Source organism: Oncorhynchus nerka, linkage group LG6 (genome assembly GCF_034236695.1).
Source record: "Oncorhynchus nerka isolate Pitt River linkage group LG6, Oner_Uvic_2.0, whole genome shotgun sequence".
Lineage (NCBI taxonomy): Eukaryota > Metazoa > Chordata > Actinopteri > Salmoniformes > Salmonidae > Oncorhynchus > Oncorhynchus nerka.
This window is the reverse complement of record NC_088401.1, coordinates 54,853,877-54,867,961: the sequence shown is the minus strand read 5'-3', so window position 1 is coordinate 54,867,961 and position 14,085 is coordinate 54,853,877. Positions and strand designations below refer to the sequence as shown.

At 40.3% G+C, this 14,085-nt stretch overlaps 1 protein-coding gene across 5 annotated transcripts; it reads left to right on the top strand.

The window, feature by feature from the left end:
• Positions 1–606: 606 nt before the first annotated feature.
• On the top strand, positions 607–11,571 carry LOC115130669 (sorting nexin-12). 5 transcript variants are annotated; one of them, XM_065019685.1, is made up of 6 exons: positions 607–726; positions 860–1,141; positions 2,280–2,348; positions 2,476–2,600; positions 2,766–2,856; positions 9,573–11,571. In XM_065019685.1, the coding sequence occupies exons 2-6, from the start codon at positions 977–979 to the stop codon at positions 9,759–9,761; spliced, it is 639 nt and encodes a 212-aa protein (XP_064875757.1). In that variant the 5' UTR covers positions 607–726; positions 860–976; the 3' UTR covers positions 9,762–11,571. The 5 variants fall into 5 exon arrangements, with proteins under 5 accessions (XP_064875757.1, XP_064875756.1, XP_029517890.1 ...); XM_065019684.1 differs by having other exon boundaries at positions 610–726; positions 2,253–2,348; XM_029662030.2 differs by lacking the exon at positions 9,573–11,571 and adding an exon at positions 7,018–7,034 and having other exon boundaries at positions 611–726; positions 2,253–2,348.
• The last annotated feature ends 2,514 nt before the right edge of the window (positions 11,572–14,085 follow it).

Below are 14,085 nucleotides of genomic sequence, written 5' to 3'. Positions count from 1 at the left end.
AGCTAAAATACCTAAATCAGGATTGTGTAACATTTCCTAAAGTGTACACACACCACCTAAACACCTAAACCAAAGCTGGAAAGTTACCCGACAATGGTCCATCATATTTCAATTGCCCAAGTAACCCAGACTTCTAGGCTACAGATCTATTCAGCTCCAATCTAGTCAAGAAGCACATGCATCCCTCTTTCATTTGACACTCAAACTTTCACCAATAGTCCCAGTCTATCGGTATACTGTCATAAAAAAAGTAGGTCGTAGTCAGGTTACTTTAAAATTGCCATTGTTGTACAGTGACATTCAAACATAATGATTTGTGTCCAGAAAGATCTGTGAAGATGATTCATTTCAGTGTGATATTCTTTTTTCAAGAATATCGGTCCCAACATAGAAAAGCATAGGAATGTTAGATGTGTTCTATGCAACACGTTTCATTTGACTTTTTAAGATCAGCCTAAATAAACATGGCACGGTGTGTTTATTTAAACAATAATCTGACAGTGTGCACAACAACTACAATTCCCAGTGTATTTCAGAGTATAACTTTGTTTGGGGAGTGTTTATCGAATGCAGCGCGTGATGTAAGGCAGAATAATAATACACAGTAGAGCTAGACCTATGCACAACAAAAATATACATCTGGTCTGATTTAAACTCCTGAAAGTCTTTATTTTGGAAACAATTATTTATTTATTTTACAACAGAATATGCCGTCCTGTAAAATTTGTAAGACTTTAAAATTCTAAACAGTCGTTCTCTTCATTGATAATATTTTAATCACATTTTGTCTGTATGATTATTGTTTTACACTCGTTTAATTTTGGCACAATTGTTTCATTCTCTTCTGCAATTGGTCAAGGTTAACGCCGGTAAATACTTGGGGAAAGAGGAATGCGTTTCCTCTGTTTCGATTGGCTGCGGAACAAGAACCTTCGCAATTGTATGGTCTTGAGATCAGCCGCCGCTGAAGCCGAACATGTCGGATCCCACTGTTGCAGATACTCGCCGATTAAACTCTAAACCACAGGATCTCACAGATGCGTATGGCCCCCCAAGCAATTTTCTTGAAATCGACGTTTATGACCCACAAACAATTGGAGTTGGCCGGAACAGATTCACCACCTATGAAGTGCGAATGCGGGTGAGTATTCTAGGTTTGTACTAGCTTGCAGTATTGAAATCGGGGCCGGTGATTTTAGCAGGGCCTAGTTTAGGTGACGCTAGTATGATGAGGGAACATGGGTGGGACGGTTTTTCGAGAGACTGGACTTTTTGCTGTTCAAATGCTTAGTCTTTCACTTCTTTGTCATTTGAAATAATTGTTATATACAAATTCCTGATGCAGTCGTTACTAAGATGGCTACCACCAACATCAAATAGCCAGTATGTGAAATAACTGTGTTTGTTTGGTAGCAGTGCTCCTGCCAGATAACATAGTGACTAGCATGGGCTATAGCTCTTTTATTAAACTCTGTTGATTTCTGTAGGATGTATAAGCTTTTTCTCCAACCCAGAATAAAAGCCTGCACACCCTTGGAATCCCCAGGACCAAGATGGGAGAATACTGGGCCAGCTAACGCTCTAGTTATGAGATCGGCAACCAGCCACTAGGGTGTTAAACCTTCATGGTATTAGAAAGATCTGTTTGTACATGGGCTAGTCTCTTAAATCCCAGATCTAGGGCATGCTGGCATGCTGAACAGAGACATGTGCTGAGGGATAGACACAATTTGCACAGTGTCTAAGGCACTGCATCTCAGTGCTTGAGGCGTCACTACAGACACCCTGGTTCGAATCCAGGCTGTATCACAGCCGGCCGTGATTGGGAGTCCCGTAGTGCGGCGCACAGTGTCGTCCGGGTTTCGCCGGTGTAGGCCGTCATTGTAAATAACAATTTGTTCATAACTGACTTGCCTAGTAAAATAAATAAAAATATCTACTGTATACCCTTACTTACTACTACAAATCTCAACATATTAATGCAACAATCTCTCTGTGTTTTCCTACTCTAAAGATGTGGTTGCATTATAAACCATCTATTATCATTAGACACAGCACCACACACCAGTGTCACAAAACTGAAGTGTTTTTCACAGATTCAGAGACAAGATGCTGATCAAATGATTCATCAGTGAAGGGTTCTGGTGTAAGCACTGATGTCTGACCATGTCACTGGATTCTGTACTGGAAATGCCACTCCTGGATTTCTGTCATTTAATGTAGTGATTTAATATACATTTTTTCACATGCAGACAAATCTTCCCATCTTCAAACTTAAGGACTCTGTTGTGCGGAGAAGGTACAGTGATTTTGAGTGGCTGAAGAATGAGCTGGAGAGAGACAGTAAGGTAGTTACACACTGCATAACTAATTGCTTGCATGTCGGACCGGTATAATACTAATCTAAACAGAAATGTTTAATACATTAAAGTTTGTATGTGACTAAGTTACTGATAAGTTGTGTGCTTTCTAAAGATTGTGGTGCCCCCTCTCCCTGGGAAAGCTTTAAAAAGACAGCTGCCCTTCCGAGGAGATGAGGGTATCTTCGAGGAGTCCTTCATTGAGGAGCGGAGGGTAGGCTTGGAGCAGTTCATCAACAGGTGTGTATCATTTCTGTCTACCGGTATATTATTTCTCTCTGTATCACTGTGTCTCCATTTCAGGTCATTATCAAATTAACTCCCAGCCATCTGCCTTTGACTCCACTAATAATCAACTATGATTGCTATTTAACTGAAACCTGCTATTCTCTCCTCTATCACCAGACTTGCAGGTCATCCCCTGGCCCAGAATGAGCGCTGTCTTCACATGTTCCTTCAAGATGAGTCCATTGACCGGAACTATATTCCTGGAAAAGTACGCAAGTAGGATGGGCATGGTTGGGGTTCTGACTGGGTGGGTGTGGTGAAGAGGATGGTGGCAGTAGGTGGGAGGGACTGGCTGATCCTTAATGGTTTCTATCCATCTCTCCCGGCAAGGGAATAGCATTTTATTTTTTACATTAAAGAATATAAATACTGTGTGTATTTGTATGTAAAAAAAAAAAGTATTCAGACCCCTTTTTCCAAATTTTGTTACGTTACAGCCTTATTCTAAAATGGATTACATTTTTTTTTAAACCTCATTGATCTTTAGACAATAGCCCATAATGACAAATCGAAAACAGGTTTTTAGACATTTTTGCAGATCTATTAAAAACAACGTATACCTTATTTACATAGTTATTTATACTCTTTCCTTTGAGACTCGAAATTGAGCTCAGGTACATCCTGTTTCTACAACTTGATTGGAGTCAACCTGTGGTAAATTCAATTGATTGGACATGATTTGGAAAGGCACACATCTGTCTATATAAGGTCCCACAGTTAGCAATGCATGTCAGAGCAAAAAACAAGCCATGAGGTCAAAGGAATTGTCCGTAGAGCTCCGAGACAGGATTGTGTCAAGACACAGATCTGGAGAAGGGTACCAAAAAATGTCTGCAGCATTAAAGGTCCCCAAGAACAGTGGCGTCATTCTTAAATGTTATAAGTTTGGAACCATTAAGACTCTTTGTAGAGCTGGGCGCCCAGCCAAACTAAACAATCAGGGGAGAAGGGCCATGGTCAGGGAGGTTACCAAGAACCTGATGGTCACTGACAGAGCTCCAGATTTCCTCTGAAGAAGAACCTTCCAGAAGGACAACCATCTCTGCAGCACTCCAGCAATCAAGCCTTCATGGTAGTGGCCAGATGGAAGCCACTCTTCAGTAAAAGGCACATGACAGCCCGCTTGGAGTTTGCCTAAAGGACTCCGACCATGAGAAACAAGATTCTCTGGTCTGATGAAACCAAGATTGAACTGTTTGGCCTGAATGCCAAGCGTCACGTCTGGAGGAAACCTGGTACCATCCCTATGGTGAAGTATGGTGTTGGCAACATCATGCTGTGGGCATGTTTTTTAGTGGCGGGGACTAGGAGACTAGTTGGGATCGAGGGGAAGATGAACGGAGCAAAGTACAGAGAGATCCTTGATGAAAACCTGCTCAGGAAGGTTCACCTTCCAATAGGACAACGACCCTAAGCACACAGCCAAGACAACGCAGAAGTGGCAATGGGACAAGTCTCAATGTCCTTGAGTGACCCTGCCAGAGCCTGGACTTGAACCCGATCAAACCTCTGGAGAGGCCTGAAAATAGCTGTGCAGCAACGCTCCCCATCCAACCTGACAGATCTTGAGGATCTGCAGAGAAGAATGGAAGAAACTCCCCAAATACAGGTGTGTCAAGCTTGTAGCGTCATACCCAAGATGACTCGGCTGCCAAAGGTGCGTCAAAGTACTGAGTAAAAAGTCTGAATACTTATGTAAATGTGATTTCAGTTTATTTATAATAAATTAGCCAACATATACAACATCTTTTTTGCTTTGTCATTATGGGGTATTGTGTGTAGATTGAGGAAGAAGGAAAAAAATATTTAACCAATTATAGAATTAGGCTATGATGTAACAAAATGTGGAAAAAGTCAAGGGGTCTGAATACTTTCCAAATGCAAAGTAAATGTATTTACACTACAGTTCATAAGTTTGGGATCACTTAGAAATGTCTTTGTTTTTAAAAGAAAAGCAAAAACAATTATCCATTGAAATAACATCAAGTTTGTCGGAAATATTGTGTAGACATTGTTAATGTTGTAAATGACTTGTAGCTGGAAACTGCTTATTTTTAATGGAACATCTACATAGATGTACAGAGGCCCATTTATCAGCAACCATCACTCCTGTGTTCCAATGGCATGTTGTTAGCTAATCCAAGTTTATCATTTTAAAAGGCTAATTGATCATTAGAAAATCCTTTTGCAATTTTCTTAGGTCAGTTGAAAACTGTTCTCATTAAAGAAGAAATAAAACTGTCCTTCTTTAGACTAGTTGAGTATCTGGAGCATCAGCATTTGTTTCGATTCCAGACTCAAAATGGCCAGAAACAAGACCTTTCTTCTGAAACTCGTCAGTCTATTCTTGTTCTGAGAAATGAAGGCTGTTCCATTTGAGAAATTGCCAAGAAACTGAAGATCTCGTACAACGGCGTGTACTACTCCCTTCACAAAACAGCGCAAACTGGCTCTAACCAGAATAGAAAGGAGTGGGGGGCCCCGGTGCACAACTGAGCAAGAGGACAAGTACATTAGTGTCTAGTTTGAGAAACGGACGCCTCACAAGTCCTGAACTGGCAGCTTCATTAAATAGTACCCGCAAAACAGCAGTCACAATGTCAACCGTGAACTGCGTTGTTGGTTAGGGGCTCGTAAGTAAGCATTTCACTGTAAGGTCTACACCTGTTGTGTTCGGCACGTGACAATTTGATTTAAAAAGGCGACTCCTGGATGCTGGCCTTCTAGGCGGAGTTGCAAAGAAAAAGCCATCTCAGACTGGCCAATAAAAAGAAAAGATTAAGATGGGCAAAAGAACACAGACACTGGACAGAGGACGATTGGAAAAAAAGTGTTATGGACAGACAAATCTAAGTTTGAGGTGTTCAGATCACAAATAAGAACATTTGTGAGACACAGAAAAAATGAAAAGATGCTGGAGGAGTGCTGGACGCCATCTGTCAAGCATGGTGGAGGCAATGTGATGGTCTTTGCGTGGTGAAGTGGGAGATTTGTACAGGGTAAAAGGGATCTTGAAGAAGGAAGGCTTTCACTCCATTTTGCAATGCCATGCCATACCCTGTGGACGGCGCTTAATTGGAGCCAATTTCCTCCTACAACAGGACAATGACCCAAAGCACAGCTCAACTATGCAATAACTTTTTCGGGAAGAAGCAGTCAGGTGGTATTCTGTATCATGGAGTGGCCAGCACAGTCACCGGATCTCAACCCTATTGAGCTGTTGTGGGAGCAGCTTGACCGTATGGTACGTAAGAAGTGCCCATCAAGCCAATCCAACTTGTGGGAGGTGCTTCAGGAAGCATGGGGTGAAATCTCTTCAGATTACCTCCACAACTTGACAACTAGAAGCCAAAGGTCTGCAAGGCTGTAATTGCTGCAAATTGAGAATTCTTTGACGAAAGCAAAGTTTGAAGGACACAATTATTATTAAAATTAAAATAATCATTTATAACCATGTCAACGTCTTGACTATATTTCCTGTACATTTTGAAACTCATTTCATGTATGTTTTCATGGAGAACAAGGATATTTCTAAGTGACCCCAGACTTTTGAACGGTAGTGTATGTGTGTATATACATAGCTATCTATACAAAAGTATGTGGACACCTGCTTGTCGAACATCTCATTCCAAAATCATGGGCATTAATATGGAGTCGGTCCCCCCTTTGCTGCTGTAACAGCCTCCACTCTTCTGGGAAGACTTTCCACTAGATTCTGGAACATTGCTGCAGGGACTTGCTTCCATTCAGCCACAAGAGCATTAGTGAGGTCGGGCACTGATGTTGGGTGATGAGGCCAGGCTCGCAGTCAGTGTTCCAATTCATTGCAAAGTTGTTTGATGGGGTTGAGACCAGGGCTCTGTGCAGGCTAGTCAAATTCTTCTACACTGATCTTGACAAAACATTTCTGTATGGTCCTCAGTTTGTGAACAGGGGGCATTGTCATGCTGATTTTATACACCTGTCAGCAACGGGTGTGGCTGAAATAGCCAAATCCACTAATTTGAAGGGATGTCCACATACTTTTGTATGTATGTGTGTGTGTGTGTGTGTGTATGCAAGTATGACCTCTGCTTTCCAGTCTTGACTTCTATCAATATTTTATAAATGTTGTGCTTACTTGAAGCATAATTGTGTAGAATTATATGATAATTTTGCATAACATACATGCATGATATTTCTTGTGTATATGTGTGTGATTTGTTTAATCAATTTTAAAAGTAAAAATGAAGGAATACTGTATTTAGCAGGGGGATGAAAGGGTTGTTCTGAAATGTCAGAGAACATTTTTCAGTGGTTTAAGGTACCTGAAATCACTGTTCTGTGTCACACGTTTTTGTGTCTTACAGTGTCTTTCCCCTTTTCTTAGGTGTGAATAAGGTAAGGTTGCTTTTTATTCGTACTAATACCATTGTGATAATCCCCCCCATAAAACAAAAATAGAGCGGGACAAAAAAGTATTTAGTCAGCCACCAATTGTGCAAGTTCTCCCAATTAAAAATATGAGAGGCCTGTAATTTTCATCATAGGTACACTTCAACTATGACAGACAACATTAGGGAAAAAAATCCAGAAAATCACATTGTAGGATTTTTAATGAATTTATTTGCAAATTATGGGTGGAAAATAAGTATTGTCACCTACAAACAAGCAAGATTTCTGGCTCTCACAAACCTGTAACTTCTTCTTTAAGAGGCTCCTCTGTCCTCCACTCGTTACCTGTATTAATGGCACCTGTTTGAACTTATCAGTATAAAAGACACCTGTCCCCAACCTCAAACAGTCACACTCCAAACTCCACTATGGCCAAGACCAAAAAGCTGTCAAAGGACACCAGAAACAAAATTGTAGACCTGCACCAGGCTGGGAAGACTGAATCTGCAATAGGTAAGCAGCTTGGTTTGAAGAAATCAACTGTGGGAGCAATTATTAGGAAATGGAATACATACAAGACCACTGATAATCTCCCTCGATCTGGGGCTCCACGCAAGATCTCACCCCGTGGGGTCAAAATAATCACAAGAACGGTGAGCAAAAATCCCAGAACCACACGGGGGGACCTAGTGAATGACCTGGAGAGAGCTGGGGCCAAATTAACAAAGCCTACCATCAGTAACACACTACGCCGCCAGGGACTCAAATCATGCAGTGCCAGACCTGTCCCCCTGCTTAAGCCAGTACATGTCCAGGCCCGTCTGAAGTTTGCTAGAGAGCAGTTGGATGATCCAGAAGAAGATTGAGAAAATGTCATCTGGTCAGATGAAACCAAAATATAACTTTTTGGTAAAAACTCAACTCGTCGTGTTTGGAGGACAAAGAATGCTGAGTTGCATCCAAAGAACACCATACCTACTGTGAAGCATGGGGGTGGAAACATCATGCTTTGGGGCTGTTTTTCTGCAAAGGGACCAGAACGACTGATCCGTGTAAAGGAAAGAATGAATGTGGTCATGTATCGTGAGATTTTGAGTGAAAACCTCCTTCCATCAGCAAGGGCATTGAAGATGAAACGTGGCTAGGTCTTTCAGCATGACACTTATCCCAAACACACCGCCCGGGCAATGAAGGAGTGGCTTCGTAAGAAGCATTTCAAGGTCCTGGGGTGGCCTAGCCAGTCTCCAGATCTCAACCCCATAGAAAATCTTTGGAGGGAGTTGAAAGTCTGTGTTGCCCAGCAACAGCCCCAAAACATCACTGCTCTAGAGGAGATCTGCATGGAGGAATGGGCCAAAATACCAGCAACAGTGTGTGAAAACCTTGTGAAGACTTACAGAAAACGTTTGACCTCTGTCATTGCCAACAAAGGGTATATAACAAGGTATTGAGAAACTTTTGTTATTGACCAAATACTTATTTTCCACCATAATTTGCAAATAAATAAATTAAAATCCTACAATGTGATTTTCTGGATTTTTTTTCTTCTCATTTGGTCTGTCATAGTTGAAGTGTACCTATGATGAAAATTACAGGCCTCATCTTTTTAAGTGGGAGAACTTGCACAATTGGTGACTGACTAAATACTTTTTTGCCCCACTGTATCGGTCTTCGCGTCACCTCTACTTTATCAATCTGCACCTGTCCAACGTTCTCCTTTGTTAATTTTCTCTGCGTAAATGCAAGTGTAACTGTTGGCATGATCTGGTTGCATGCATGGGGTAATCTTCACAATTAATCTTTAGTAGAGATAACTTAGTTACTTCCCCTTTTGACTCAAACCAGTCATGCAGGCTTTCAAGGGGGCACTAAGTGAGACCTTTTTTTTTAAATGACAAAATACATTGAAGTAGCAGTGTACATCAACTGCTCTCATCTCCAGCACCCTAAAGTCTGCGTCTAATACAGTACACCGATACTGGTAACGCAATTGCTCTATTTTATTTTATCTTTAACTAGGCAAGTCTGTTAAGAACAAATTCTTATTCACAATGACGGCCTATCCTGGCCAAACCCTAACCCGGACGACGCTGGGCCAATTGTGCGCCGCCCTATGGGACTCCCAATCACGTCCAGTTGTGATACAGCCTATGAATCACTGACTAGTTTTTCAATCGTGATTTTTCTTTTTAAGTATTGATTTCAAACGGCCAATACTTCGTCATTAATGGGTCAAATGGAACATACCCTAAAATCATATCACTTATTTTTCTTTGATAGATTGTTAACCCAGCCATAGCATTGGAGCCTAAAACTAACCTACACACACCGACCCTACTCTAATTATTTGTTTCTCTTCCTAATAGCTACTATGTTATAGGCTTTACTTGTTGAACAGTAATGTTCAATGTGCCTTTGTTTTGTTTAGACTTTTTAAAGACTTGGTCTACAAAGTGTAGCAAGGCTATAAAGGTGACTGTAGAAATGGCAACTAATGTTCAGATGCTAATGAGGCCATGAATTACCTGTGAATTGTTTTCCTTTCTATAGCAGCCCGGGGATGAAAATGATGATCTACTCAGCCCAGCCCCCCCTACACCCCCTGGCTGTTTGGCTTTATCACTAGAGCTCACGTTGCCTCTTCCACAGGGGGCCTCCCCTCACATCCTCCTTAACACCTGCATCTGTGTTGGAACGCTCTGTAAATATGATGTACATATATACATATCTTATTTGTAATCTATGTCTGGGGAAGCTGTCAGGATACTTACATACAGAGCATTTAACTTGTAGCAGATGTTTGAGGGTGGAGAAGGTGAATTCATGAAACGAGTGAGTTAGTAAGCTACCTTTTGAAACAAGAACATTTTCTACTTGACTTTAGGCTGAGTCATTAAGGCTAATGATTTAGTAATAGTTAACACCAAATTAGAGAGTACTGTGTTGTTTCAGTAACAGAGGTTTGCTTCCTAACTCATGAATTTTGCTTGGTGAAGTAGCATTTGGTGTATATTTCTCATGTGAAAATGACAAAGGCTCTGAATACTTATTCGAGAGCCCCTAGTTTTTCTTAGTTATAGAGATTGATCTCTAGATTTTCAAAGGGAAACCTGGCCCACCTGACTTGCCAAACACAAAGAAAACAATTTATATTACGTTCCATTAAAAATACTCTTTTATTCGTGTATATGTACTTGACAATTCATTAGTGAATCTTGATTGAGGAATGATTCCACACTAGAATTGTATTTTTGCGAATAATTATGATTGAGTTTTCGGGGACAAATATTCATACAATCTCAATTGTCATCAAATATTTCCATGGCACTTGCTGCAATAGCAGGGATGTTAACCCCGATCTTCTTGGGAAAACTCCCAACCTAGCTTCTCACCACCGTGGCCACATAATCATTCTAAACATCTCTTCTCTACTGCAACACTATTGTAGTTTTTTTTTTTTTTTTTACTTGTGAAATAAAGGTTGATCGATGGCAAAAAAGAATGTCCAGCAGGATACATTTTTACACTTGCTGATCCAGGGTTGTGTCTCAGAAGGAAATGTATGCAGTGTTTTGGTGCAACTGTTCACTCTGATCTGTTGAATGTGTGGGGTGAGGCTGATTGTACAAAGATCGGCCCTCTCAGTCTGATTGCCCTGCAGCCCTGACAATCACCCTTCACACTGCTGTTTATCCAACCAATCGGCGCTTGGATGTGAGAAGAATTATAGGGGCCTCTAGTGGCCAAAAGGCCGTATTGGCATGGGCAGCTCCATTGAGGGCTTCCATCATTTTAATGTAGTCAATTGGGTGGGACTTCCAACTTCATTTGCTGATCCCTCTTGGTAACTTTGCTGGAGTCATGTCTTACCAGGTCCTCAAGAGTGATCAGCTAATCGTGAAGAAAATTGACATCTTCAAAATGGAGATCGCCTCAAAGGAACTGCCCATGCTGTGACAGAAGACACTAACAGATGAGTCCATCTATCTATGGTAATGACAGACTCCCACATGATGTTTTTCTATCTTAAAGGTGTTGCTCATCCATTTAACCTAACCACGCAACCATAAAGAACTATCTCTAATGGAAACAGCTGTGTGTTGGTGACAAGACAAGTGCTCAGTATGGGCCTGAACATCTACCCTGACAGCACTATAGTGGGCAAACCAAAACCAATCAGCATTAAATGTACATGCATAGCCAACCGCTCAGAAAAGCTCCAGCCAAACTTTTTTTTTCATGGTCCTAATTCTGGCTGGATATAGTGAGCAACAATTGTTTTTACTGATGCAGCCGGACATTTTTGGTAATCAAGCAACAAAGACAGTTCCTGCTGCCCTGTGATTGTACTGTGCCTTCCTCGGACATCCTCGGCCTCACCTCAACAAAACGAATGGCTACTCGCCAAACATTTAATTGGGGTTTTATATGTTCATGTGTATTTTCCCGACATTCAAATACATAAAGGCTGATTGCTGCTTATTGTTTTTTTTATTAACGTTATTGGCCACAGTGTAATGTTAGATTATTAAACCATTATGAAAATATATCAACACTGGTTTTCTCATTTAACAAATATTCTGTTATGGCTAGTCTCAATTACCAATTTAGTGGAAATGACTTTCACCAATTAGTAGTCTTTCAATTATCAAGACCTACCATTGGTCAAGAAGAGAAAGAGAAAAGGCAAGGAAGCGACCAGACTGGAGGGAAAGAGCCTAGCCCAATATGGCAAAGTTAAGATCTGATGTAATTGGTCAAAATACCAATTAGTGGAAAAAAATCCAGACTTGGGTTTCCTGTGTAAATGCAACCTAATAAATGAATGAGACAAAGTCTAAAGACGTTTGCATACATAGGTTAGGTTTGCTCCTGGCAGATCTAGGCTAGGCGAACGTCTGTGTTTATACTCCCTAAAAACCTTTTAATTTGAAAAACAAGGAAAAAGCGGCAATATTATTGTTTGTTCATCTTGAGCCACCGTAGCAACAACATAGTCAGAAACACTTCTTCGAAATAGTCTGAATTAATCTAAAGTAAATCAAGAAATCTGTCATTCATTTTTACATTTTTGCTGAGGTCTTAGTCGAGCAATTTTACATCTACCTCAGATCTTTGGTGCAGTATTTCTTAAGTGAAATATGCATGAAAACTAGTCGTCTCTCATTGAAGGACAACAAAAACTATTTCTCAGTCTTATTAGGAGTAGAATTTATGACCAATCACCAATGAAGGGGTGTAGACTTCCACTACCAAACTCGACTTGCCTCAAGAAAAAATATGTGCACCAACAGCGAAGACTAAAATGAACAAAAATGTTGCCAAATTCTATCCGAATATATGCCAGAACTGTTTAGACTGGGAAGCATATGGTAAACTTAATGCTGCGTTCACATGCTAGTCGGAACTAAGATATAAAAGACAGATATCCCATTTGTTAAAGATATATTCAAGTAATGTTCACCATGTTTTTTTACGGAATTGAGAGAATCTACTGCACATTATTATACACACGTGCCACATTCAACGAATCAGCAAGTTAGACATGTCTGAGTTCCTATTAGCATGTGAATGTGACATGGTCCAATAACAACCTGCTAACAGCATGTGTACCGGGTCCCAAGCTACATTCATAATCAGTAGACTGTTCTGATTGGAGAATCACTGTTTGTGTCGCTGAGCAGTGACCAAGAAAGTATTAGCTGTGTTCAAGAGCATCAAAATGGTGATGTATCATGGGAAAATTATGACTGACTGATCTATAAATAATACTGAGTAGTTATTTATGATGCTGGGTGATTTCTAGATAAGTCAGTTTTGCCTTGTTTTTAAAGTCAGCTGCAATGTTGAACGCGCCCATTAAATCCAGTTTTTAGATGCTACCTCCCCCAATCAAACATGGGTTCCATGTTGTATTCTCACTTTGCACGAACACCTGTTTATCTAGGTAATCAGCCATCCAATGAGGGCACCATGCTGCCCCGGATGGGAAGTAGAAGAAACGTGTGCAAATGCTAGAACAAAACATTGCCATCCATATTACATTTTATTTTGGGAGGGGGTAGCATCTAAAAACTGGATTTAATAGTTGCTTGTTTTCTGCTCAGCGACACAAACTGTGATTATCCAATTGAAACAGTGTACTGAAGATGTAGCTTCAGATGTGGTGGGACACATGCTGCAAGCAGGTACAGGCATTGTACAATGACTTATCTTGCATGCTGTCACTATGGAATGTCTTTATTCATGAAAAAATGTATTTAATATTGGGCTAGAAAAGAGACATACCTGGTGTAATAGCATTCAAGATTAATACAATATTTGGAATATGACTATCTACTACTATTACAATGTAGGAGATATAAAAGACAGATATCCCATTTGTTAAAGATATATTCAAGTAATGTTCACCATGTTTTTTTACGGAATTGAGAGAATCTACTGCACATTATTTTCATTTATACAACGGGTGGGTTTAGTCCTGAATGCTGATTGGTTAAAATCGCATTCCAGCCAGTGTCTATTCCACAAGTTACCACCAGCTAAATCTATGACATTAAAATGCCTATTTACTCTGTTCCATCTCACTGTGCCAATCCACTGTCTCATCAGCCCAGCCAGGCAATTTATAAACTTTATCTCCACTATAAAAAGCATCTAAACATTATCTCACATTTCTTTTAGACTAACAATTTGTTTTCAACAGCGCTGATTTGTATAAACCTTACTGTCAGTCTCTGACATTTGCAACGTTGTTTCAATATTCAAATTCAATCTCCAGCTGTCCCATAGTAATTAAGACAGGTAGGCAGCTTTTCTCTGCCAGTCACAATCATGAATCATCATCATTTTATGGACATATACAAAAAACTATCAATAGAAAACAGGTAAATCAAAACTAAGTGCAGCTAGTTTGCAGTCTTTTTAGCTTCAGTTTGAACTGATTGTGTTAGCTGTGTTGTTAGCTAGCTCCTCTGAACAACACAACAGTATCCGGACGATACCAGTACCAGTCAAAAGTTTGGACACACCTACTCATTCAAGGGTTTTTCTTGCTTTTTAC